This window comes from Daucus carota, chromosome 4 (genome assembly GCF_001625215.2).
Source record: "Daucus carota subsp. sativus chromosome 4, DH1 v3.0, whole genome shotgun sequence".
NCBI classification, from domain to species: Eukaryota; Viridiplantae; Streptophyta; class Magnoliopsida; order Apiales; family Apiaceae; genus Daucus; species Daucus carota.
In genome coordinates this window covers 9,310,484-9,337,426 of record NC_030384.2, presented here as the reverse complement: position 1 = coordinate 9,337,426, position 26,943 = coordinate 9,310,484, and the positions used below count along the sequence as shown (strand labels likewise).

The 26,943-nt window shown below is 32.7% G+C and overlaps 2 protein-coding genes across 4 annotated transcripts; both read right to left on the bottom strand.

Moving 5' to 3' along the window:
• Window positions 1–6,688: 6,688 nt before the first annotated feature.
• On the bottom strand, window positions 6,689–16,955 carry LOC108192395 (uncharacterized). Of its 3 annotated transcripts, none has more exons than XM_017373061.2 (15): window positions 16,495–16,955; window positions 16,142–16,223; window positions 15,569–16,060; window positions 13,717–13,885; window positions 13,452–13,604; window positions 11,862–11,959; window positions 11,525–11,616; window positions 9,461–9,531; window positions 9,239–9,374; window positions 8,700–8,762; window positions 8,473–8,555; window positions 8,318–8,394; window positions 8,133–8,203; window positions 7,165–7,222; window positions 6,689–7,084 (listed from the first exon to the last, which is right to left on the bottom strand). In XM_017373061.2, exons 1-15 carry the CDS (start codon window positions 16,701–16,703, stop codon window positions 6,941–6,943), a joined length of 1,998 nt encoding a protein of 665 aa, XP_017228550.1. In that variant the 5' UTR covers window positions 16,704–16,955; the 3' UTR covers window positions 6,689–6,940. The 3 variants fall into 3 exon arrangements, with proteins under 3 accessions (XP_017228550.1, XP_063947308.1, XP_017228551.1); XM_064091238.1 differs by having other exon boundaries at window positions 16,142–16,215; window positions 16,495–16,628; XM_017373062.2 differs by lacking the exon at window positions 16,142–16,223 and having other exon boundaries at window positions 15,569–16,118; window positions 16,495–16,634.
• Window positions 16,956–21,997: 5,042 nt separating this feature from the next.
• LOC108192631 (histone H3.3) lies at window positions 21,998–23,416 on the bottom strand. Its single transcript, XM_017373060.2, has 4 exons — window positions 23,129–23,416; window positions 22,639–22,715; window positions 22,455–22,545; window positions 21,998–22,327 (listed from the first exon to the last, which is right to left on the bottom strand). Exons 1-4 carry the CDS (start codon window positions 23,198–23,200, stop codon window positions 22,157–22,159), a joined length of 411 nt encoding a protein of 136 aa, XP_017228549.1. The 5' UTR covers window positions 23,201–23,416; the 3' UTR covers window positions 21,998–22,156.
• Between the last annotated feature and the right edge of the window lie 3,527 nt (window positions 23,417–26,943).

Genomic DNA, 26,943 nt, shown 5'->3' with positions numbered 1-26,943 from the left:
TTACCCCATGTGACTCCTCAAAATTTATGTATTATATTTTGAAATTATTTCTGAACACACAACGATGTAAAAAATATTAAAATAATTTTTAAAATATGTATTTATTTTAAAATTTTAAAATAAGTTACATCATTTATGTAAAATTTTAAAATAAGTTACATCGTTTATGTAAAAATAATAATAAATTTTCAGATTCTAAATCTAGATACATATTTTAAAACTTATTTTAAATTTTTTTACATCGTTGTGTGTGTTCAGAAATAATTTCAAAATATAATACATAATTTTTGAGGGGTCACAAAAGGTAAAGTAGCTGTTAGAAACTAATATACACACTGTTACCTCTCAAACAGTTAAAGTTAACGGCATATTTGGACGAAATAGTGACTATGGTTACAACTTGCACAGGAATGTAAAGTTCAGGGTGCATTATGTCACGTTTGATAGTTCAGGATCTTAAGTGCGTTTGGAGCAATCCTAGGGGTTACAAATTGTAATTAACTCTCCAGAAAAATATGTACTCGGAACTTAACTTAGGTGAATACTCGGAATGAGTGATTGGATAACTAATTTGATTTTTTTTAATTGATTTTTTCTCTCATATATAGTTATATACCGATTAATGATAAAACTATCTAATAATATTAATATTATAATAACACACTTGAAATAATGAAGTTCAAATAAAAGATACTTGTTTGATAATTTTTGACATAATAATCATTCACAAGTTTTAATAATAAAACACATATACTTTCTAATTAATGTCAATGTTTTGCAAAAAAAGATTAAAACATATATAAAATTACGTTTAGTCTCTTTTGAAATAATTTTCAAATAAAATAATAAAAACTTGAGAAGTCAAACTCGGATTTGACCTCGAGTACTAAGAGTCAAACCGAGTTTTGGCCGGATTTTTAATAAATCGGTTTTGAACCCGATTACTCGGAACCAGATCGAACGAGGAGTTAAAAACAAGTACTCGGAATGAGTACTCGACCGACTCGGCGATTTTTAGAACACTGGAAATTAGCATCGTTAAGGCGGTGTGTTGGATTGAGATTTTAAAGCATGTTTTTCATTTATGAAATCCGAGTTTATTCGATTGGGATTGTTTGATATCCATTAGAATTTTGAGGTATTCAATTGGAAGTTTAATTATGCTGCAAAATCTGGTGGTGTTCAATTATGATTTTAAATTATGCTTTAAAATCCGATAGTATTTAATTGGGATTGTTTAAAATCCATTAAATCTTGATGATGTTCAAATGCTAATAGATTTTTTTGGATTCCATAAAATGAAGGATTTGTGGCATTCTTCGGTGTATTTTAAATTTTTTGAAACCCTCCCAAAATTCATGAGATTTCGTAACATTGTGCTTAATTCCAATCACCTCTACGACATTTTATCAAGAATTCACACAAAATCACATACAATCCATTAAAATTCATAGACTAAAAACAATCCATTAAAATCTCAATCGAATACGCCCGATAAATGGTTTTGTCCGGGTGTGCTCATGTGCACTATTAAGTACTAAAATTTATGAATTTGATGTATTTTGATTGATGCAGTTGTTGTGAATGTAATGGTTGATCGTTATTAAATAGGGTAATCCAATCAAAATAACGTAAATTTATAAATTTTTGTGCTTTATTATGTGCCCACGGACATCATTGAAAAACAGTTATTAAATTTTACAAAAGTTATAATTATATTTTCGAAAAATTATGATTATTTTCGTCACTCGCGCCTGATTAAATTGAGTTGTTATTTGAGCTCAATTCAAGCATATTTTAAATTTCATTAAATATAACTGGCTGAGAAGCCGCGCGTTGCAGCGGCCTATAAAAATTATATTAATGATTCAATATTAATATTTGTAGAATACAATAATTTCGTGGCTGTCTATAAAAAGTATATTAATGATTAAAAATTAATATTCATAGGATAAAATAAATTTTATATTATAAAAATCTTGATGTAATACCGATACTGATACATAAAATTGCAAAATTTGGACTATAATTCATGGTGAAAAAATGAAAATAAATTTCTATACGTAATTAACAATTTAAATCACAACGAATCTTAATTTTTTATGTGTTTTATTTTTTTGAAAAGTGATCATGTTCTTACATTGTCACCTTCCTTCAATTCTTTGATTGATGGTGCACAAAACATCTAACTTAAATCCGTGAGATAACGGTCTATATAACTACCCTTGCGTGTAACAACCTTTATTTTTTAATACTGTATAACTACCCTTGTGTGTAACAACTTTTATTTTTTAATACTGTATAAACAGGCTTCACTTAGAAGTTGCTTGAACGGAGCAAAAAGATAATGCATGAATAATTATTTACTGTATACAAAGCAAATCATATAAAAATTAACAACAACAAACATGTCCGATGAACAAAACAAATATTATAAAAGAATAATTAACAAACATACATCATTAATAGTTAATTTATTGATATCATCCATCAATATCATGTCAAGACTATATTCTTCTCCCGTGTTTGGATTTGTCGACTCCCACCTAGCGGTTTATAACTACCTTTGCTTGCAACAACCTTTATATTTTTTAATACCGTATAAACAACCTTCACTTATCGTTGCAGAAGAACGGCACCACCGAGTTAGAAATCGAGTAAGAGAGCTATCAACAGAGAGAGGTAGGGTTGTGGTATTGATAGAGTAGGTTGTGTTTAGATGATCCAAAACCCTACAACCTACAGGGGTATTTATAGGTGCAGAGAGACTTGTGTGCTACTCTTTCCCATAATTAAATAATCTGAAACAAAATTATATCAAAACTTTCGAGCAACTATATTCCATAATTAATCTGAAACAAAATCAGATTCTAAAACTTGCTTCTGATATATCCGCAACTAAAAAAGGTAGTTCTAATTTTTGATATTTTTCATCCAAAAATTCCAAAAAATTAGAAAAATAGAACAGAGCAATGTGAGAAGAGCCACCTACACGCCCCTCACTTCTCCTTTATATATAAACGAAATCAGATTAAAACTTTCAAAGAAACTTGCTTCTAATATATCCGAAACTAAAAAAAGTAGTTCTGTCGCTTCTCCTTTATACAGAAACAAAATCAAATTAAAACAAAATCAGATTAAAACTTTCAAACTACTATATTCCATAAATAATCTAAAACAAAATCAGTTTCTGAAACTTGCTTCTAATATATTTGAAACTAAAAAAAGTAGTTCTAATTTTTATTATTTTTCATCTAAAAATTTCAGAAAATTAAAAAAACAGAATGGAGCGATGTGAGAGGCGCCACCTACACGCCCCTCGATTCTCCTTTATATAAGTATATTGATTTCAGGTTATTTTTATTTGTCTCCCATTTTCAAGGAAAGTTCTTGAAGTTCTGTAAAAATTAAATTTCTCGAAACTCATGAATTGTCCTTGGAACCCTTTTATTTCTCGATTCGGGTTGGTCTGGTTATTCATACTAATTTTCGAATTATACTTAGAACCCCTTTGTTTCTCGGTTTGGGTTGGTCTAAATGACTGTCTGCCAAAGAAGGTTCAATTGGCTTGTAAACATGTTCAAGTGGATAAAAGGTATCCAGTATGTATGAACAGCGACATGAAAATCCTTGATAATCTAGTAACATGATTTTTCTAGTTGGCTGGACCGTATGTTCAGGAGCTGCAACCACAACCATTATGTTGTGATAGCCATAGTCAGTTGGGCAATCTGGAATGCTCAAAACTCTCTTGTCTGGAATCAGAAACATTCTTCTGCTAATAGTATTGTTGCCTCTGCAGATCAGTACCTTTTTCAATGGAGACAAGCCTGAATCCTCTCTACAAATGCTCTGGCCCAATCATTATGGGAAGGGGATGAAGCTGAAACTTGGGTTAGACCTCATCAGAATTCAATAAAGGTAACAGTCGATGCAGCGTTGTTTGCCGATCGAATGGAGTATGCTTTTGGTTTGGTAGCCAGAGACTCGACACAGCAGTTGGTGGAAGAAGTAACAAAGTGTTATACAGGGAATATCTCAGCAGATGTTGCAGAGGCAATGGCGGCAAAGGAAGCCTTATCTTGGATCAAACAGAGAAGCTGGCCAAGGGTGGAGTTGGAATCAAAAAGCTTTTCCAACTTGATAATTACTTGTGTAGAAGCACTCTAAAGCATCTAATAATAATACCTCACCAAATTTTTTAATCAGAGGCATAACAGAACCACTCAAAACAGATATTACTCTGCTTTTAATTTAAAACTCTTATGTTGATGAAGAGATTGGTATGTATAAGAAAAATGACCTCAAAATACCCAGCAAAAGCAAAACAACAATAATCCATTCCTTTAAGCTTTATCCAATGTGCTACTATTTGGATGACCACTTTGCTTGATTAGAAGATGAAATCAATCCCATCAAGAATTAACCAAGTAATTCATTCCCTATATAAAACTTGATATTCTAAGTCATTTTCATTTATCTGCATTAGCAGTAGCACTCCCATTGCCCATTTTGGTCAACAATCTAAAAAGACCCCAAGTGTTATGAACAACCTCAAACCATTAGAAAGATACTTCCTGTTTCCCCTCAGCATATTATTCTAAATATTACGCCTTAACATCCCAACAAACCTGAAACTATCACTCAAGACTAAAAGGAATGGACTACAGACCCAAAATCCAGAACCCCCTAAAAATGGAATGAATCCAGATGTCAAATAGACAAGTCATGCTAAAAAACTAAGCACAAACCACAGAGAGCTGCTAACAGATTAAAAGTCAGAAATTAAATGTAGAAGATTAAGTAATAGCACATCTTTGACATACCCAAAAGTTAAACATAACGAGTTCAACGAGTCTTCAAGTCACATAACAGCATAAGTTTAAATAGTTGAGCTAATAAACTTCAAGGAACCAGAGAACTAATAGACAAAAACATAAAACAAGCAACCATCCGCTTTAAGCCCTTTCACCACGGATACGCCTTGCTAGCTGAATGTCCTTGGGCATGATGGTGACTCGTTTAGCATGGATAGCACAGAGATTTGTGTCCTCAAACAAGCCAACAAGATAAGCTTCAGCAGCCTCCTGAAGAGCAAGTACAGCATGACTCTGGAAGCGCAAATCCGTCTGTGCAGGGAAGATAATCAGTGATAGAAAAATAAGACAAAATCCATAACAAGAAGAAAATCAATAAAGGGTACAACAGCTTAGTCACTAATCAATAAGATGGACCTCCCTAGAATTTTGGCTTATATATATAATATCAAATAATACTCGGCTCGGGATGTTCTATTCATACTATTCATAGCGCTCGGGCGCTTGGGCTCGTTGAGCTCGATTTAGAGCATCTCCAAGGATAATCCCTATATTGCTTACCTAAAATATAATAAAATAATGGTGACCTAAAATATAGGTAAGTAAAAAGTTGTTTTACTCCAATGGTATTACCTATACCTGTTACCTATAATTTAAAAACTAGTATTTATTCAATATTTAAGGTAATATATGTGAGAAGAGGTAGAGTTGGAGTATATCTATACTATACTATAAAAAGCCAACATGGGTATAATTTGTAGTCGTACAAAATTTTGGTTTGGTACACTCCTCTAAAACTAAAAGTCTGCAACATGTAGATATCTATTAAACAGTTTCATATACTAAAAACACTCCTGATGTATATTAATATCTTTTAAATATAATTTATAATTAGTTGAAAAAAGGTGAAACTATTGTTAATAACATATATTAATATTAAAAAATACTTATAAATAAATGTATAACTAATTATAAATATACAATTTTGAATATCTTTTGTCTAAAATACATATAAATAATTGAAAACGCTACTTTTTAATTATAACGTATTCTACTCGAAATTTAACTCTAACATGTTATATTTCATTACAAATATGAACCATTACATAACATATGAAGATATATGATATATGAAAATTTTGATTTAAAATTAATTGAATAAAAAACTGTCACATATCAATATCAGAAAAATATTTATAGATAGATAATAAATTGTGAAAGCTAAATTTCCGTTATAAGATATAATCAGTTGGTTAATATAATTTAATTAGAATTCAATTTATTAATACTAAAATACTAATAAAATGGCGTTACGATTTAAATTATAATTAAGAATTATATACGTGCCCGTGCTTTGCACGGGTTAAAGGCTAGTATATGTTATATTATAGGTGATATTGATGATGTGGCATTATAGAGGTTGGCTTTTTGCTCCCTCAAATAAGGGGATGGGTTTTCTCTCCCCTAAAATTTTGGGATAAGGAGTTACGTTGGAGGACTATTTTTTATCCTAACCCCTAAATCTTGTCCACCTAGACCAAATATGAGTAAGGAGAGCTTGCATTGAGGTTGCTCTTAGCACCTCATTGGACGTCCAGGTCAATTTGTGGGCTCAAATGATCTGAAAAATTATAAAAAAGTTTTATGATAAAATAAGAAACTATAAGACAATGGTGAGTTTTTTCAGGGTAAGCATTTGGAATAACATGTGAACTGCAACTCTATTATACCGTCTAAATATGTGTAATCTTAAATTTTTTTATGATGAAAATCATAGGGAACCATGATGAAAAGATGGAATGAGCATTCCTTTTAAAATAAATGAGTTTGATTTTAAGTTCAAGTAATTTCAAATGATGTGATTCACGAAATTAAAATTGTAAACATTTTCTCTAATCAACTCAAATTTATAGTACACATTTCATTTTATTTCATTTCATTCAAATAAATGCACCTAATGTAAACAAAAGAAAAAACTGTACACCACAATCCTACTTTGTGAAAAATCCAGCTTAGGTAATTGCAACAGCTAGCTCTTGCTTTAAACTTCCTCCTTTAACTATGATGGATGCACGTCAACCGTCATTAACTGTGTCTGTGTGTGTCATGAAAGCAACTCCAACTTATGCCGAAGATAAATCCTTATTCTGATTCATGTGAGCGGCATTAAAAGCAGGATAGTAGGAATTAAGCTCAAGCTGTTCTAGAATCTGTTGGGTAGCCCAGAGATAAGAGGAGTGACCCTCAGTCATTTCTGTTACATCTACCTGCAGAGAAACTTATCTGTCACATCCATGTATGAAGAACATAATTTCGTAGCAACAATTTATGATGTCTGAATGCTTACATTCTCAATTCCTGGGATATCGACTGGTTGAATTCCAGCTAGTCCTCGAGAAAGGAGACTGTGGAAATATGATAGTATTAGTAAACAAGATGCATCGTACCGCGTCTTGCACGACAGACATGGAAAAATTTCTTTTATACACAAGAAGGTAAATTATAATTATAAACTTAAAGTGGCAAGTTGTCATGCTGGTGCATATGAAAAGGGGTATTTTAGTGTTATTAGTCCCAGCCTCACCATATAAACTATAAGCAGCGATCAGACAATGCAGAATTCAAACATATTGAATTAATTGATCATCTCAAATATAAAACTAAAATTGAATTGGTCGAAAATGTTCCCAACATAATTTGTCAGTATAGAAAAATATACTATGAAAATTTTCAAGCATCAAAACCACCGAGAGAAAGTGAACGTACTTGACATCTTACAAGATTATTAGTTTACAAAAAAGAAAAAGAGAATTAGATTAAGTAACACTAGATCAGAGATAGGGCATCTATGTTAATGGTTCAGTAATGAGCAGAACACTTGCCAACATAATATCGTGCTACAGCTTTTTGTCAAAAAGGCCATCCCAACAATTATATATGTGGAATTCAACACATTTATGAGTAAGCAAGCAACATTGAACAAGTCAGCAGAGGATGAGGTCTCAAGAACGCCTAAATATAAATAAATAACTAGCCAAGGGGCGGATATTTCTTATATTTATTCCACATCATTATCAGAATAATATTTTTAATATCCCATCTGTGAGAGAATGATATCAGGTGGTACATATTCGAAATGTGTATACGCCAGTTCCTGAATTCAATCTATAACGTTCCTCATCAGATGTTTGTGTTATAAAACATAGAGTATTAAAGTTATTGAGGTATATGTTTATAATAATATAACTCAAAAAAGTAAGGTCACAAGGTTTTAAGACAATACAGGAAGTAAAAATTCAATGTGGAAGTGTATACCTCGCTCGGAAGGCAACTCCAAGCGTCCAATCATTTGTCGAATAGGCGTTCACAAATCTACCAGACACCGTCTGCAAAACAGCCATAACTAGCTTCTGAATGCAATGTGGAAAGACTAAAGGATGCAAAGAACACATCTTAAAATGGTTTGAAAACATTAAAAAAAGACAGTAGCAGTGCAATACCTTCCTTACAGCCTCCCAGTTTTCATCTTTGATGGCAATAGGTGACCCAAGGAGAACAACTCTCTCTACAAGCCCGGCTGCAAGTACAGTTTAATTGCCATTAGAAAGTTCAACAGAATTAAATAGCACAATCTTTTGTTAATCTGGGAAGTTACCATTATTTTCAGATTTAGAGAGAATCTGGAGACACTTGAATATGACTCTCGCTCCAAGTGAAAACCCTATTAATGTAACGGGCCTAACAAAGTGCGTGCATTCAAAGCAGTATTATGAACAGCCAATCAAACAACTTGACGAAATCAATAACAATAATTTCTTCTCTGCTTCTATTTCTCTTAGGAAATCAACAATAATATCCATAACACTGAAATTGAATATTAACCTGTGTCCTTGCAATCCCTTCAGTAAAACTTCTTCAGCAAGCAGTATCCCAGCCTTGTCAGATCTGCCAAGTCAAAAAATAAAATAAAATAAATAACATTTAAAAGGAATCAAGGTGAACAGAACATATAGAAACAATATTGTTTCATTGCAGAACACGTCAAATAAACTTTTCATGCCCCTTGAAAATGAAAGGTTGCAATATTAGTAAGAAAAGGTCATCTAAGGCATCTAATATATGTTTGGCTACACTTACAAAACTGTATTTGATGTGGTGGTAGAAGTAAATTAAAAAAACAGACATAAATGAACTTCCTATTCTGGTTGGACACAATTAGGTTTACATACTGCAAATGTTGTCACACACTGATGTTACCTTAGCTTTAATTTTGCAATGAATAAATTTATTCTCCAACTCACAGAGCAAAGAAAACAAAACAAGAAACTTTTAAAGGTTGTTGCATGCATTCACACAAGGATACACATATTTACACTAGTTTCTTTCTCTGTTATCTAATTTTAGGTCATTAACAAAAAAACCTGTCTACGGCAATAGACCATTTGCTGTCAATGAAATCAGTAAGAGTAAGTAATGCTGCTGGCCACACCAATGCTGTTAAGAGACCACTTAACACAGTCATCATTGCACCTTGCTGCATCAGTGTCATTGCAAGTTCTGTAGCAGGCAGTGGAACTGTCAACATCATACATGATACAACATATCTATTATTCCACTAATCAGTTAAGAACGGTATGACTTACTTGATTTCAGCCAATCCTGAATTGCAGTGCTAACAGCAATCAGATGCTTAGACTCCCATTGTAGTGCATACCTAAAAAGATGTTCAGATAAGAATTCTGTAAATTACAATCAGTCCCGTTATCCTACTTACACCTTTATCCCTTGGATGTATATGCAGTATAAAAAGGGTCCCTTCATATGTTAGAGATATAAATTTGGATAAAATTCTGAATAGAATGTATGGAGATGATAATCTGCCCAGTATCTTTCCCAGACAATCAGACTCTAAATTCATCAGAGGCTGGTGCAATTATTGGTGTTGTACAAATGTCATGCATGTTCAACAAAAGCCTAGAGCTCAAATTAATTAACACTCTTACTTACCAAACTACTCAAAGAAAAATTACTAGAAGTAGGCCTCTAGGTCAACGCTCCAGAACCACTGTACTACGTAAAATACATGTCATCACTATCAATCCTCCTAGTTCTCCTATGTTTTTATGAGATGTTTCTTTTACCATTAACACTATCCAATCTCATTAACAGAATTGTTGAACAGGAATGATGGTAGTATATCATCACCAGAAAATGTGGTCAGTTTTGGACATGTCTCATTTAAGAGACAACAGTCTGTTCGTTTATCCCACAAATTGAAAGATGCGCAAAAACACACATTTCTCATCAATATGTTTGCAATCTGTTTTCTTAAAAAAATAAAATAAAATAATTATTCATCCAAGTGTTGCAGTGAGAAAATATCAACAGAACCAACATTTATCTGTACCAAAAAGTCGTAATACAATTTAAACTAAAGACTCTAAACGAACTAATTTATCACGGGTATATGGTAATCTTTGCTTATAAAAGTGGTACTCTGAGCTAATTACTTGGAATATAGTAATTTTATTGTTCAAACTCTGATGGTATTCTTGCTGAGCATTAGTTCGCTCATTCTTGAAAAGTATTAGTTCGCTGATAACAAAAGTATCATTCAAACCGCTGCAAATCCACTATATCATGAATGCAAAAAACATATTGAAGTTGATTGCCATTTTACTATAGATACTCGTGGTGTTAATAAACTTCTTCGTGTTAATACTGATCATCAAACAACAAATGTTTCTACAAAAACTTTGACGCACCAATGACAGAAGTTTCTTAGTGGCAATTGATGCTGTTCGATTTACCAACATCAATTGAAGGGGTTGTCAATATCTTAGGTATTAGTGTATTACTGTACAATAGTTGTAAATTTAATAGCAGTAAAACTATGATATCTGATATGTAATAGCCAACTTTATAAGCCTAATCAAAGGCTGATAATAGGTGATTTGATAGACTGATATTAGCAGATTTTTAGGCTGATATGAAGGGATTTCAAAACTGATTTGTACCTCTAATTAGCATTGATACCTATAAATACAGGAGCCTATTTGTATGGTAATTTTTTTAGAACTAAAGCATTTTCTTATATGTCTGTCGAGCATTATATTATATTATATTAATATGTATAGTAATTTGTCTGCTGATGGAGCAAACAAGTGGATTGTGATTTGTGACGCCTAAATCCATGGCAAGAGGCCAGGACTTAGGACATCCCAGTTGGTACTAATCATGCTATACAAACTGATTAAAAAACTACATTCTTCCGCTGAGCAGCATTATTTATCTATTCATTGTTTAAGAATTTTCCAATAATAGAAGATGAAAATATGAGTGTGGGAAAATAGAATTGTGTACAGATTTATTTCATCCCAACTGAAAATTTCACTTGACAGATCAGGGAACAACATGCGCGATGGTAAATTTTAATTTCTGGAAAGGTGGCAAATGTAGTACTCCCTATGTCCCCCTAGGTTGTTTGCCTTGAGGGACGGGGGCTTGGCACCCGTTTTAAGACTCCTATAAAATGTAGTTTCACAAATTATTTTAAATTTTTTTAATTCTGAATGAAAATTTAATGTTTAAATATTTTTACAAAAAAGGAAAATTTTAAAAATAAGTTATGAAACTATATTATGTACACACCTTAAAATACGTGTCAAGCAATGCAAGAAAATGTAAAGAAATGAGAGGGAGTATACCTTTCTGAGTGATCAGTATGTCCTTCCCAAGGTCTTACAAAATCTTCTTCCTCAAAAACAAATCCCGAGATCATCATTTCGACAGCCAGTCTCTGAAAGAAGAAGAATTTATGATAATAGATCCTCGTATATATCCAAAAAAAAAATTGTCGGCAACAATAGTAGACATCAGAAACATAAGAATACAAGAAAGTTAAACTTGAAACATCATCCCCCGCAACACGTCATTACTCTTGCTCACACCCCACCCAAAAGAATAAATAATATGCATGCCATAGACTCAAAACAATTCTGAACAAATTGGGAGTCTGAATACTAAATAAAGAATTATACTCACGCCTTGGTTATGGTTTTCTCCTATAGCTTTAAACTCAAACTCATCAATGCTTCCGGTTCTCCTAGCCATCTTTGTCCCAGTTAGTCCAGCTCCAGCAGCTAAGTTGATGAAATTAAGGGTTGAAACATATTGAATTAGCAGTACATATGACATATAACACATAAATATAATGTTTTCCTTTCCTGTATGTTAACCTCCACATATTAACTAATTCCGTGAATTGCTGCAACAAATATAAGTCAACAACTAGCTACCAAATATCACGAAACCTACTTTTATGACCAATTTAAAATGAGTGCAAAACTTTATACAGTACACATTGCACCGACTAGATATTATTAGTGTCTATCAATCACCCCAGGGTGCAGCACACATCACCTTATATATCAAAGGGTATGCCTCTAAAGGCAACCAAAAGACCTCCTATAGTGATGACATATATGAGACGTAAGAACAGGGGGTAACAAGGGAAACACAGAACAGGAGTAATAAGAAAATAAACAGTAGAATTCAGTTGGTCATGGGATTGGAGAAGGTTAGCCAACGGTAAAAAATGATTAGAAGTAGAGGAAGGAGAGAAAAAGAAGTAGCTACTGTGAAAACTGTGAGCCACCTCGAAGTGAGAGGAGTGAGAGTAGTGATTCAGCTGCTCAGATTGCTTATATATATATATATATATATATATATATATATATATATATGCCATTATTTCATAGAGAATCATCTTATATAGAGTCCGTAGAGAACCATTTGAATCTACTTTAAAATCTCATAACTAATATTAAATTAATCATACTTATGTACAAAATTTGATCCAATGGAGAATACTAGTCATACACATACATATACATATAAATATATGCATATATATACATATATATATATATATATATTATATATACATTTATATTTACATATATATATACACATATACATATATATACACATATATATAGGCTAGTGATCAAATACAAACCACAACCACTTAATATAAACCTTAAATACAAACCTAGGGAACTAGTCCTATATGACACCCCTAGATGATATCACCCACCCGGGATCCACCCCCGACCCCACTCAATCCACCTCAAGCCCACTAAAGCCTTACTAAGACTTTGAACAGGCCTCAAAGGGGCTCCAAACAAGCTCAAGAGCCAATATTTGACCCCGCCCCTGCCCAGTAGACCCCACCTAGGCCTTGCCAACGGCCAGCTCGGGGTCCATCCTTAGGAGCCACAAACCTCCTCATCCTCTTCAGAGCATTGGTTTGAATTTTAGTTTGTATTTAGTAGTTTGTACTAGAGTAAAACTCTCTCTCTATATATATATCAATCTTAGTTTTTTTCCTTGTGTAAATTGTCAGGTTTCAATATTCTTTTCCTTAAAACATAAGGATAATTGTTTCAACCTTGTTTTGGAGTTCATACCAAGTAGAACCCCAGAGCAACAACATTAGGCTACAGCTTTAAATCCCCCCTACTATGGTCTAAAATCAGCAATTAGTAGAACAATTAAGGAGCATATTATTAAGAAAGAGAGTGCTGACTTATAGTGAGATATGAACTATATTCAACAGGGTATAATTCTGACCTCCAAATGATGCAGCAACTGCAACAGAACCTGCAACACTACCTGCAGCAGTTGCAGCAGCAGCAAAGCCACTTGCTCCAATCACAGGGATAACGGCACCTAGAGTAGGTGCTAGAGCACCAAATCCTGCAGCAATTGCTGGAGCAGCTAAACCTGTACATAATGTGTAGGCTGATTATGAGAATCTTTCAATTCCTTATTAAAGCTTCGTTGCAAGAGATAAAATATTTCACGAAAATCCTCGGAAATAGAGATAGCATTATACCACCAGTAATCGCCATTAAGGTTCCTCCAGTTACAGCAGCTGCACCAATGATACCTCCACGCTTCCATTTAGCCCATTTACTTTTTGGAGTATGCGCTTCCTCCTGCTTTGCCTCTGCTTCTTTTAATATGGCCATTGCCGAGCAAGCAACTATGGTCTCAATGGCTTCCTGCAAAGACAAAACATGAAAGGAATAGTTATTAGAATTTGTTTCATAACTTGCTTAATTCAATCTATCAATGTAGCATAGAGGGTAATTACAAATAACGCAAATTCAATTAAAAAAGGCTAAATATTAAAATAGTCACTGAAGTGAAGGTCATATATCACTTTGTTCATCGGTCTTAACTGGATATCATTTGTATCATTAAAGTCGCAATACATATCAAACAAGTACTTCTAAATATAATATTCTTGAATGTTACCACAACCAAGTAAAAGTTTATGAATTTTGTTATTTATGATAATATATTTAGATTCTATCAAGTTTATTTACTATTTACTTCTAATTAAACCAAAGAAAATAACTATATAATAAAAAATAAATAGTAAATCAACTTAATAAAATCTAAATACATTATCATAAATACTACTCCCTTGGTCCCCCTCGATTGTTTATACTGGGGGACGGAGCTCGGCATAATTTTTTTTCCTTCTGGATAAAAGTTTTTTGTTTAAAGTTTTATACAAAAAAAGAAAAAATTTATAATAAGTTATAAAACTATGTTCAATATGCGCCTTAAAATGCGTGTGAAGCAATAAAAAAACTGTAAAGAAATGAGAGGGGCAGAGGGAGTAGAATTCATAACCTTTTACTTTGTTGTGATAAAATTAAAATATAATGTGTAGAACTTAACAAATAATATTTTTACTCGTTGAACTCACTCATATTTAGAGGTACTTGGTTGATATTTATTGTGACTTTAATGATTCAAATGATATCCCGTTAATATCGGTGAACGAAGTGATACATGACCTTCACTGACTTCAGTGACCACTTTGATGATTAACCCCAAAAAAAATACTCTTGTTTCATTATAATATTAGATCTGCTTTGGTATATGTCAGTTGTCCACGAAAGAAGTAAGACACAATATTTTATTTTATATAGGAGATAAATTTAGAATAATAATACAATTCCAAAGATGTATTATAGGACATGATGGGCATTCTCTCACACATCACCTAGAAGCAGAACGAAGTCTTCCTAAGTTGTGCAAACTTCTGTTTTCACTTGTTAGATTCTTTGGGAATGATTATAGAGATTCTTAGGGCAAGTTTCAGGGAGATTCTTTTGTAGTTTAATTTATTGTTTAATTGACAATTACTGCAAAGCTGCAACTAGTGTATACCCTCCTAATGTTATATGTGCCAAGTGCCCCAAGTCTCAAATTAGTACTCAACTGTTCATTATTGTGTCCTTGAAACTTTTGCACTGATATAAATTGAATACTTATGTGCAGATATAAATTTAAAGGCTTAAATACCATACGCAGAATAATTACACTGAGTTTTTGATAAGATAAAATTTTCGAAGATGAAAAGAGAATATGAAGCAGATAAGAAGTATTCAGTTTTATTGGGTGATTCTAATTATTAATAAAATTCTTAGTGGAATCCTATTTTCTTTATTTGCTTCATTTTTTATTTCATCAACATTCAACACTTTATATTATTTTTGTAAGTTCACAGAATGTGCCGCAAGTAAACTATTTCTTCAACAACAAAAGGTTGAATATGACAGCTACGTATTGTGTATTGTCTACTGGAAAATGGCATGTTCAAAAGGGTTATAAATACAGTTCAAGAAAAACAAGAAGAAGCTTAGTACATTAAGTAGATGAAAACTAACCATCTTAATCCACTCGATACTAAACCATGTTGACAGCAGGCGCAGAGCCACACGATGTCGAGCATCATAGCCATTTCTTCGCCGGTTTAGTTTTTTGTCAAGTTGAGGTGTTACTGCCAGACAAGCTGAAAGAAGCTCATGTAGAACCACCACTTTCCTCTCGTAGGCAAGCATGGTTAACTCTTGAAAGGGTTTTGCATACGATAGACTGCCAGACCCAAGAGATGCATCTTCAATGACAGATGGCTTGCCTTGGGCATCCTGCTTATTTAAAAGCTTGTCATCTTTCACTTGAGGCTGTGGTTGGACAGCACCAGAAAATTTATCCCGACAGGCTTGTTCATAATCACGGATGTTATATTTTTTAGATGCCAAATCTGTTGATGATTCAATGCTTGACGCCATATGGTCAACAGCTTTGGACAATGCGTGCTCCTGATCTTTCGTTTCAGAAGAAGTGTCACCACTTTCTTCAGCAAGTAGCATCAAGAACTATGATAACAAGTGCAACCGATTATTAGCAGCAATTGCCAATAATTCATTTGTTTGGCTGAGAAGAAACAGAGTACATACAGATTCAATGTGGTGGTTGGCAAAACAAGTACCAGCTGTTTCCTCAAGACCCAGCCAAGCCTTGTCATCAATTTCTAAAAAGCTGAAGACAAATAATTAAATCTAAAATGACAGAGAGAGAGGGGGGAGAGGGAGAGAGAGGGGGGAGAGGGAGAGGGAGAGGGAGGGGGGGGGAGGGAGAGGGAGAGGGAGAGGGAGAGCGAGAGAGAGACAGAGGGGAAGCGAGAGAGAGAGAGAGAGAGAGAGAGAGAGAGAGAGAGAGAGAGAGAGAGAGAGGGGAAGAGAGAGAGAGAGAGACAGAGGGGAAGAGAGAGAGAGAGGGAGAGGGAGAGAGAATAATTAATGGGAATGACCTAAAGATAGGACGGAGGAGAGCGGAGGATTCATGGACCCAGAGCTGAGGATCATCAGAGACGGAATCACTACTGCTCCCACTACTGCTCCTCTCAGACTCGGGGACTCCCGGAGGTTGGGTCTGGTGCGTCTGAGCTTGGTGGAGAGCCAGCCCGAAGAGAGCTCCGGCCGCGTATCTTTGCGTCGCTGTCAATATCGACGGTGCCATCGACTAAATCAATATCAACGTCAACGCCTGTGTGTTTGGTTTCAGTTTGGAATTGGATTTTATGCGCACCACCTGCTCACCTTTCTTCTCTATTCGTATTTTTCAATTGGTTTCAGTTTGGAATTGAATTTTATGTACACGTAGGTATCGAAATTATACGACCAGGTTTCTTGCAGAGAAAATCAGTCACGATCTAGAACTCGTAGTTGGCGTGACTCTGAATAAATGACTTGAAAACTACACAACCATACTCGGGTTTAAGTTTTTAGTTGGGTCCTTACAATGGCCTCGGTGATTAGCAAGGTTAAAAGGTCGTAAAAATGGAACTCGCTCCAACTTGGTTCAGTTAATCACAGTTTGCTCCAAACGTACTTACCCTGAACTTTACATTCCCGTGCAAGTTGTAACCCATAGTCACTATTCCGTCCAAATATGCCGTTAACTTTAAGTGTTTGAAAGGTAACAGTGTGTATATTAGTTTCTAACAGCTACTTTACCCCATGTGACTCCTCAAAATTTATGTATTATATTTTGAAATTATTTCTGAATACACAACGATGTAAAAAATATTAAAATAATTTTTAAAATATGTATTTATTTTAAAATTTTAAAATAAGTTACATCGTTTATGTAAAATTTTAAAATAAGTTACATCGTTTATGTAAAAATAATAATAAATTTTCAGATTCTAAATCTAGATACATATTTTAAAACTTATTTTAAATTTTTTTACATCGTTGTGTGTGTTCAGAAATAATTTCAAAATATAATAAATAATTTTTGAGGGGTCACAAAAGGTAAAGTAGCTGTTAGAAACTAATATACACACTGTTACCTCTCAAACAGTTAAAGTTAACGGCATATTTGGACAAAATAGTGACTATGGTTACAACTTGCACAGGAATGTAAAGTTCAGGGTGCATTATGTCACGTTTGATAGTTCAGGATCTTAAGTGCGTTTGGAGCAATCCTAGGGGTTACAAATTGTAATTAACTCTCCAGAAAAATATGTGCTCGGAACTTAACTTAGGTGAATACTCGGAATGAGTGATTGGATAACTAATTTGATTTTTTTTTAATTGATTTTTTCTCTCATATATAGTTATATACCGATTAATGATAAAACTATCTAATAATATTAATATTATAATAACACACTTGAAATAATGAAGTTCAAATAAAAGATACTTGTTTGATAATTTTTGACATAATAATCATTCACAAGTTTTAATAATAAAACACATATACTTTTTAATTAATGTCAATGTTTTGCAAAAAAAGATTAAAACATATATAAAATTACGTTTAGTCTCTTTTGAAATAATTTTCAAATAAAATAATAAAAACTTGAGAAGTCAAACTCGGATTTGACCTCGAGTACTAAGAGTCAAACCGAGTTTTGGCCGGATTTTTAATAAATCGGTTTTGAACCCGATTACTCGGAACCAGATCGAACGAGGAATTAAAAACAAGTACTCGGAATGAGTACTCGACCGACTCGGCGATTTTTTGAACACTGGAAATTAGCATCGTTAAGGCGGTGTGTTGGATTGAGATTTTAAAGCATATTTTTCATTTATGAAATCCGAGTTTATTCGATTGGGATTGTTTGATATCCATTAGAATTTTGAGGTATTCAATTGGAAGTTTAATTATGCTGCAAAATCTGGTGGTGTTCAATTATGATTTTAAATTATGCTTTAAAATCCAATAGTATTTAATTGGGATTGTTTAAAATCCATTAAATCTTGATGATGTTCAAATGCTAATAGATTTTTTTGGATTCCATAAAATGAAGGATTTGTGGCATTCTTCGGTGTATTTTAAATTTTTTGAAACCCTCCCAAAATTCATGAGATTTCGTAACATTGTGCTTAATTTCAATCACCTCTACGACATTTTATCAAGAATTCACACAAAATCACATACAATCCATTAAAATTCATAGACTAAAAACAATCCATTAAAATCTCAATCGAATACGCCCGATAAATGGTTTTGTCCGGGTGTGCTCTTGTGCACTATTAAGTACTAAAATTTATGAATTTGATGTATTTTGATTGATGCAGTTGTTGTGAATGTAATGGTTGATCGTTATTAAATAGGGTAATCCAATCAAAATAACGTAAATTTATAAATTTTTGTGCTTTATTATGTGCCCACGGACATCATTGAAAAACAGTTATTAAATTTTACAAAAGTTATAATTATATTTTCGAAAAATTATGATTATTTTCGTCACTCGCGCCTGATTAAATTGAGTTGTTATTTGAGCTCAATTCAAGCATATTTTAAATTTCATTAAATATAACTGGCTGAGAAGCCGCGCGTTGCAGCGGCCTATAAAAATTATATTAATGATTCAATATTAATATTTGTAGAATACAATAATTTCGTGGCTGTCTATAAAAAGTATATTAATGATTAAAAATTAATATTCATAGGATAAAATAAATTTTATATTATAAAAATCTTGATGTAATACCAATACTGATACATAAAATTGCAAAATTTGGACTATAATTCATGGTGAAAAAATGAAAATAAATTTCTATACGTAATTAACAATTTAAATCACAACGAATCTTAATTTTTTATGTGTTTTATTTTTTTGAAAAGTGATCATGTTCTTACATTGTCACCTTCCTTCAATTCTTTGATTGATGGTGCACAAAACATCTAACTTAAATCCGTGAGATAACGGTCTATATAACTACCCTTACGTGTAACAACCTTTATTTTTTAATACTGTATAACTACCCTTGCGTGTAACAACTTTTATTTTTTAATACTGTATAAACAGGCTTCACTTAGAAGTTGCTTGAACGGAGCAAAAAGATAATGCATGAATAATTATTTACTGAATACAAAGCAAATCATATAAAAATTAACAACAACAAACATGTCCGATGAACAAAACAAATATTATAAAAAAATAATCAACAAACATACATCATTAATAGTTAATTTATTGATATCATCCATCAATATCATGTCAAGACTATATTCTTCTCCCGTGTTTGGATTTGTCGACTCCCACCTAGCGGTTTATAACTAACTTTGCTTGCAACAACCTTTATATTTTTTAATACCGTATAAACAACCTTCACTTATCGTTGCAGAAGAACGGCACCACCGAGTTAGAAATCGAGTAAGAGAGCTATCAACAGAGACATGTAGGGTTGTGGTATTGATAGAGTAGGTTGTGTTTAGATGATCCAAAACCCTACAACCTACAGGGGTATTTATAGGTGCAGAGAGACTTGTGTGCTACTCTTTCCCATAATTAAATAATCTGAAACAAAATTATATTAAAACTTTCGAGCAACTATATTCCATAATTAATCTGAAACAAAATCAGATTCTAAAACTTGCTTCTGATATATCCGCAACTAAAAAAGGTAGTTCTAAATTTTGATATTTTTCATCCAAAAATTCCAAAAAATTAGAAAAAATAGAACAGAGCAATGTGAGAAGAGCCACCTACACGCCCCTCACTTCTCCTTTATATATAAACGAAATCAGATTAAAACTTTCAAAGAAACTTGCTTCTAATATATCCGAAACTAAAAAAGGTAGTTCTGTCGCTTCTCCTTTATACAGAATCAAAATCAAATTAAAACAAAATCAGATTAAAACTTTCAAACTACTATATTCCATAAATAATCTAAAACAAAATCAGTTTCTGAAACTTGCTTCTAATATATTTGAAACTAAAAAAAGTAGTTCTAATTTTTATTATTTTTCATCCAAAAATTTCAGAAAATTAAAAAAACAGAATGGAGCGATGTGAGAGGCGCCACCTACACGCCCCTCGATTCTCCTTTATATAAGTATATTGATTTCAGGTTATTTTTATTTGTCTCCCATTTTCAAGGAAAGTTCTTGAAGTTCTGTAAAAATTAAATTTCTCGAAACTCATGAATTGTCCTTGGAACCCTTTTATTTCTCGATTCGGGTTGGTCTGGTTATTCATACTAATTTTCGAATTATACTTAGAACCCCTTTGTTTCTCGGTTTGGGTTGGTCTAAATGACTGTCTGCCAAAGAAGGTTCAATTGGCTTGTAAACATGTTCAAGTGGATAAAAGGTATCCAGTATGTATGAACAGCGACATGAAAATCCTTGATAATCTAGTAACATGACTTTTCTAGTTGGCTGGACCGTATGTTCAGGAGCTGCAACCACAACCATTATGTTGTGATAGCCATAGTCAGTTGGGCAATCTGGAATGCTCAAAACTCTCTTGTCTGGAATCAGAAACATTCTTCTGCTAATAGTATTGTTGCCTCTGCAGATCAGTACCTTTTTCAATGGAGACAAGCCTGAATCCTCTCTACAAATGCTCTGGCCCAATCATTATGGGAAGGGGATGAAGCTGAAACTTGGGTTAGACCTCATCAGAATTCAATAAAGGTAACAGTCGATGCAGCGTTGTTTGCCGATCGAATGGAGTATGCTTTTGGTTTGGTAGCCAGAGACTCGACACAGCAGTTGGTGGAAGAAGTAACAAAGTGTTATACAGGGAATATCTCAGCAGATGTTGCAGAGGCAATGGCGGCAAAGGAAGCCTTATCTTGGATCAAACAGAGAAGCTGGCCAAGGGCGGAGTTGGAATCAAAAAGCTTTTCCAACTTGATAATTACTTGTGTAGAAGCACTCTAAAGCATCTAATAATAATACCTCACCAAATTTTTTAATCAGAGGCATAACAGAACCACTCAAAACAGATATTACTCTGCTTTTAATTTGAAACTCTTATGTTGATGAAGAGATTGGTATGTATAAGAAAAATGACCTCAAAATACCCAGCAAAAGCAAAACAACAATAATCCATTCCTTTAAGCTTTATCCAATGTGCTACTATTTGGATGACCACTTTGCTTGATTAGAAGATGAAATCAATCCCATCAAGAATTAACCAAGTAATTCATTCCCTATATAAAACTTGATATTCTAAGTCATTTTCATTTATCTGCATTAGCAGTAGCACTCCCATTGCCCATTTTGGTCAACAATCTAAAAAGACCCCAAGTGTTATGAACAACCTCAAACCATTAGAAAGATACTTCCTGTTTCCCCTCAGCATATTATTCTAAATATTACGCCTTAACATCCCAACAAACCTGAAACTATCACTCAAGACTAAAAGGAATGGACTACAGACCCAAAATCCAGAACCCCCTAAAAATGGAATGAATCCAGATGTCAAATAGACAAGTCATGCTAAAAAACTAAGCACAAACCACAGAGAGCTGCTAACAGATTAAAAGTCAGAAATTAAATGTAGAAGATTAAGTAATAGCACATCTTTGACATACCCAAAAGTTAAACATAACGAGTTCAACGAGTCTTCAAGTCACATAACAGCATAAGTTTAAATAGTTGAGCTAATAAACTTCAAGGAACCAGAGAACTAATAGACAAAAACATAAAACAAGCAACCATCCGCTTTAAGCCCTTTCACCACGGATACGCCTTGCTAGCTGAATGTCCTTGGGCATGATGGTGACTCGTTTAGCATGGATAGCACAGAGATTTGTGTCCTCAAACAAGCCAACAAGATAAGCTTCAGCAGCCTCCTGAAGAGCAAGTACAGCATGACTCTGGAAGCGCAAATCCGTCTGTGCAGGGAAGATAATCAGTGATAGAAAAATAAGACAAAATCCATAACAAGAAGAAAATCGATAAAGGGTACAACAGCTTAGTCATTAATCTCACAAGAAAGGTTTAAACCATAACATCCTATACCTTGAAGTCTTGCGCAATTTCACGGACAAGGCGTTGGAAGGGGAGCTTACGAATGAGTAGTTCAGTACTCTTCTGGTACTTGCGAATTTCACTGTTTATATTTAAGCAAAAAAAATTAGCCAGAGGGTATGGTTAACTACATAGCCGTGTATTAGAGCGAGAAGGCAGATTTAAGATATGTTACCGAAGAGCAACAGTTCCAGGGCGATAACGATGGGGCTTCTTCACTCCACCAGTAGTCGGAGCTGATTTCCTTGCAGCCTCGAATTATAAACAAGAAAATAGAGTTAGATGTTAATTTGATGCAATTCTCATTAACAAAACACGTTTCACATTTCAGATTATAATTCCATCAGGAACCTAAAACTCAGGATCACAAGTTGGATGAATGCAAGGTCAATACATAGCCCCAAAAGCACTAGTTAAATTGAAAAAAATATAAATATACACAAAAATGTATAGGATGATTCAGCCATAATCTATTAATTAAAAAATAAAAAACGAATACAATATATACAAATCCGCAGAAACAGATCTAAACATGAATATACACACTACAACAGGCAAAAGAAGGCAAAAGAGATAGAGATAGCATCGAATAGAGAATCGAAAGCAAATACACAAACAAATATATAGAAAGCTTTAAAAAAAAAAAGAGAAAGAGGCCACCAAACCTTGGTAGCGAGTTGCTTCCTGGGGGCTTTTCCTCCGGTGGATTTACGAGCGGTTTGCTTGGTACGCGCCATTGAATTGAATTAGGTTTGGTTGATTAAACAAGACGACGCTTCGCTTGACTAGGGTTTTATAATGCTGCTAATCAAATTGTGAAGATGTATCTCCCCTATTTAAATGCCCCATCACCGCCTTCCCAAATCTTTCGAAATTTCACGATGCCCGCTTATAATTCCATTCGGCGCTAACTTCTCAAATTTTGCTCTTTCCTGATTTTCATTTTTCTATGTACTCATGTATGTATAAATTATCAATTTTATATTATTTCAAAATTAGATATTTAAATTTTTATCATTTTACACACAATTTTCTATAATAAAATTCAGATAGTACGACATGAATGAGTCATGTTTTTGGACTACGTTTAAAAACAAAATTGTAGAGGACAATTTTATGACAAGTTTCAAGTTTGTAACATTTTGTGTACATTATCTATTATCTAGTTAATCGATATGGATTATCCGGTGTCTCGGTTTATATCCGGCTTGAAATAATTTTAAATCTCTCGTATATCGATTTTGAAAATGATTCAAATCTGATGGAAAAATTAAACCGGATATGATCACTCCTAAATCTGCTCAGATTAAGTTTCATATAAATTTTCGTAATATGATTCTACCTCAATATGACTCATGGTTCATATTCGATTCGAACTCATATACAAATTATAATCCATTACATTTGTTAGTAAATAATCATCATTTTACAAAATTTTATTATCTAATTTAAGTGTAAATCTTCATTAAATTTGAATTATTCACTATTAATACCTACATATAATTGTAAGTTTTAATTTAAAATTATTATATTTTATAATGTTATGTTTGTGTAGACTAAATGATAATTATTTAAATAATCAAAATAAATAATGATATTTAATGTCAATGAATCATATTCGGTTCATATTCAGTGGATAAACTATCCGATTATTAAAAAACAGAAAATACGATACTTGATCATATTCGGTGACCTCAAATACCTAATATCAGTTTTTATCTGAATAAAATGGTCTCAAAACCAAATTTGAAAAAATTAAAAATAATATGACTCAATACTCGAGTAGAAGGGTATCCGGTATCAACAGAATCATTTTACGATCCTAACATTATCTTGTACTTTAAATAAATTTAAACTGTGATCCATATATTTATTATATAAATTAGTAATAGTGTTCATGCTGCGTACCGGGAATGGAATATTATTGTGATATACTACCTCCATCCCAAATTAGATGTTCCCTTTGACTTTGGGCACGCAACTTTAGGTGCATTGACCGTCTACTTCTAAAATTTATTTTTATATTTTTTCTTTTATAAATGAAAATTTCATATTTAAATTTTTATTTGCAAAAATAAAATTTTGAAAATAAGTCACGTATCTATGCGGTCAATGAACCTTAAATTGTGTGCCCAAAGTCAACGGGGCCATCTAATTTGGGATAGAGGGAGTATCATGGTTGTGAAAAGAATACGAAGTGCTTTATCGATAATCGCGATTCGCGACAATGACATTGATAACAAGTATTAAGTTCTGATGATATGAGATGAAACTTTTTATAACAACGTTATCTGTATATCGAGGAGCATTTCTAACGAGATTGACTATATTTATTGGTTAAATTAGATTTATAAGATATTAGGTAAAATTTGCTGAACATGTAACACATTGTGCTCATTATAATATTGACTATACTGATTGGCTATGATTTAAAAATAGTATGTTATTAATATTCGAGATTGTTAAAATAAAATATATCAGATTAATCAGATTAATATGATAATAAATGATGTGTAATTTTCTTAAGACAACATATGGGTATATGGGTATGGTTGAAGTGTTATTTTTTTTAGGAGGTTGACCATATTTTTTAATTTTGATACGTAAACTCAGCTTTTAGCTAAAAGCTTCTATGATTGGAAATGATCTATCAATTTATTAATCCGCTGATGCATATCAAAGAAAGATTTGCAGATCGATTTTTTTTTGTTTTTCCTTCTCTGTTGCCATAACTGAAGATCTTGTTAACCCGAGCAATACGATCATTTTTCTATGAACTATATTTAGATAAATATATGTGGAAAAATATTGTCTTCAACATATCCAATTCAGTATTATTTGCTACGACTAAATGAAAAAAAATTGATCGGTAATCATTTTAATTTTTGGTCAATAATTTATAGAACAGGAAGACTGTTGACTTTAACTTAAAATAATTGACTTATTATTTAAAGTAAATAATTGGATTATAATTGATAAATGAATTTGTAATGTCATTATATTATGTCACACCCCTTGTCTCTATATAGGATCTTGGGACCAAAAGGTTAGTCCGTTGTCAATTTTCCTTGGTAGCTGGAACATGTATGTACAAAATGTCTGCATAAATTTTCATCTTCGAGAAATTAAGAAAATAATAATAAGTTTCCCTCTTACAAAAATGAGAAGTCAAGGAAAGTATAATTTACATTCGCAAATAACGTTTCATCTCATTAAGTCACTTCTTAATCCCTCTCTATATTTGAATAAAATTCAAAATTGCTATATGAGCAGAGTAAATAGTAATCACCTCTGAAAATAAAAGTAATTCACTTCCATATATCAGAACCCTATACTAATTTTCCCGCACAATGATGCTTACAAATTTCAGGGTAAAGATTTCGAAAAAAGAAAAAAAAAATATGAAAAAGAAAGAAAATCGGCATTTCACCAACTATACTCTTGCTCAATAAAAACCAACCACCCCATTACAAACAAATTGAACTTCTGACAAAAAAACCTTATTTTCTAGTGAAGTTTAAAATGAAAATAATAATGTACAGCTCAAGATTGAAGAACAAGCAAATCATCTTAGAAAAAGAGTATAAGCTATACTTTTTGGAAATGTAACCTCAGGGCTTTAGGGAAAACTTCCCAGGTTCACTGTAATTTTTCTCCGGCTGTTCAATCTTTTTCATTTTAAAACCTTTGATCCTTACTTTTTCAGGCTCTAAAGCATCTTTGAAAGCAACGTTTTCAATTGCCCAACCCTTGTTTTGCACGGAACCTCCTACTTTTACCTGTAAACAACACACACACACACACACAGAGATATATATATATATATATAAGCACACATTGCTTGCATCATATTCTTTGAATTAGACAGTTATGCAGCATGCAAAAACTCTAAAAGGTACAACTGAAGGAAGAATTACGGACTGATATTATATTATGTGAAGAAGTCAGATTCGTATCCAGTAAGATGAAAAATGATGAGAAACACCATCTCTTATTCTTATATAAAGTAAATATCTCTAAGTTAGTTAATTACAACCAACAAGTTGGGGCATAATGTTTAATAAAAGGTGAATATTATAAATATATTTAAATAATCATTTTCTACAAAATATGTTCCACAAGTGCATCATCATAGGCAGTTTCTAACGGTACAAACAACTATAATATAATAATATATTTTAAATGGAGTTATAGTTATAAATTGGAAAATGTTAACATTTTTAATTTTAACAAATAGGAAAAATAAATAATACATTATCAGCCTATTTTTTTTATTAAATTTACATCTTCATCCAAAAGAACGATATTACAGTATTTAATCGAATTATTCTTATTATAATTTATACTATGAATTATGACTCTTGAAAAAATGAAAATTAAGTACTCATGATAGGCTAAACTAACCGATATAGAGATTGCATTACAGGTAGATGGATGAGTTTTTCGGAATATATAAAGTGTATAATTTTGTTCCACATTT

What these genes read in the sequence shown, in the direction of transcription:
- LOC108192395 (XM_017373061.2), bottom strand. Translation starts at nt 16,703, where the DNA reads ATGGCACCGTCGATATTGACAGCGACGCAAAGATACGCGGCCGGAGCT. An exon ending in GTATCGAGTGGATTAAGATG is followed by an intron (nt 13,886 to 15,568) that starts GTTAGTTTTCAT and finishes TTGTCTTTGCAG; the next exon opens with GAAGCCATTGAGACCATAGT. An exon ending in CTCTAAATCTGAAAATAATG is followed by an intron (nt 8,395 to 8,472) that starts GTAACTTCCCAG and finishes CTGTACTTGCAG; the next exon opens with CCGGGCTTGTAGAGAGAGTT.
- LOC108192631 (XM_017373060.2), bottom strand. Translation starts at nt 23,200, where the DNA reads ATGGCGCGTACCAAGCAAACCGCTCGTAAATCCACCGGAGGAAAAGCC. An exon ending in GGAAGCAACTCGCTACCAAG is followed by an intron (nt 22,716 to 23,128) that starts GTTTGGTGGCCT and finishes TTATAATTCGAG; the next exon opens with GCTGCAAGGAAATCAGCTCC. An exon ending in CCTGGAACTGTTGCTCTTCG is followed by an intron (nt 22,546 to 22,638) that starts GTAACATATCTT and finishes AAATATAAACAG; the next exon opens with TGAAATTCGCAAGTACCAGA.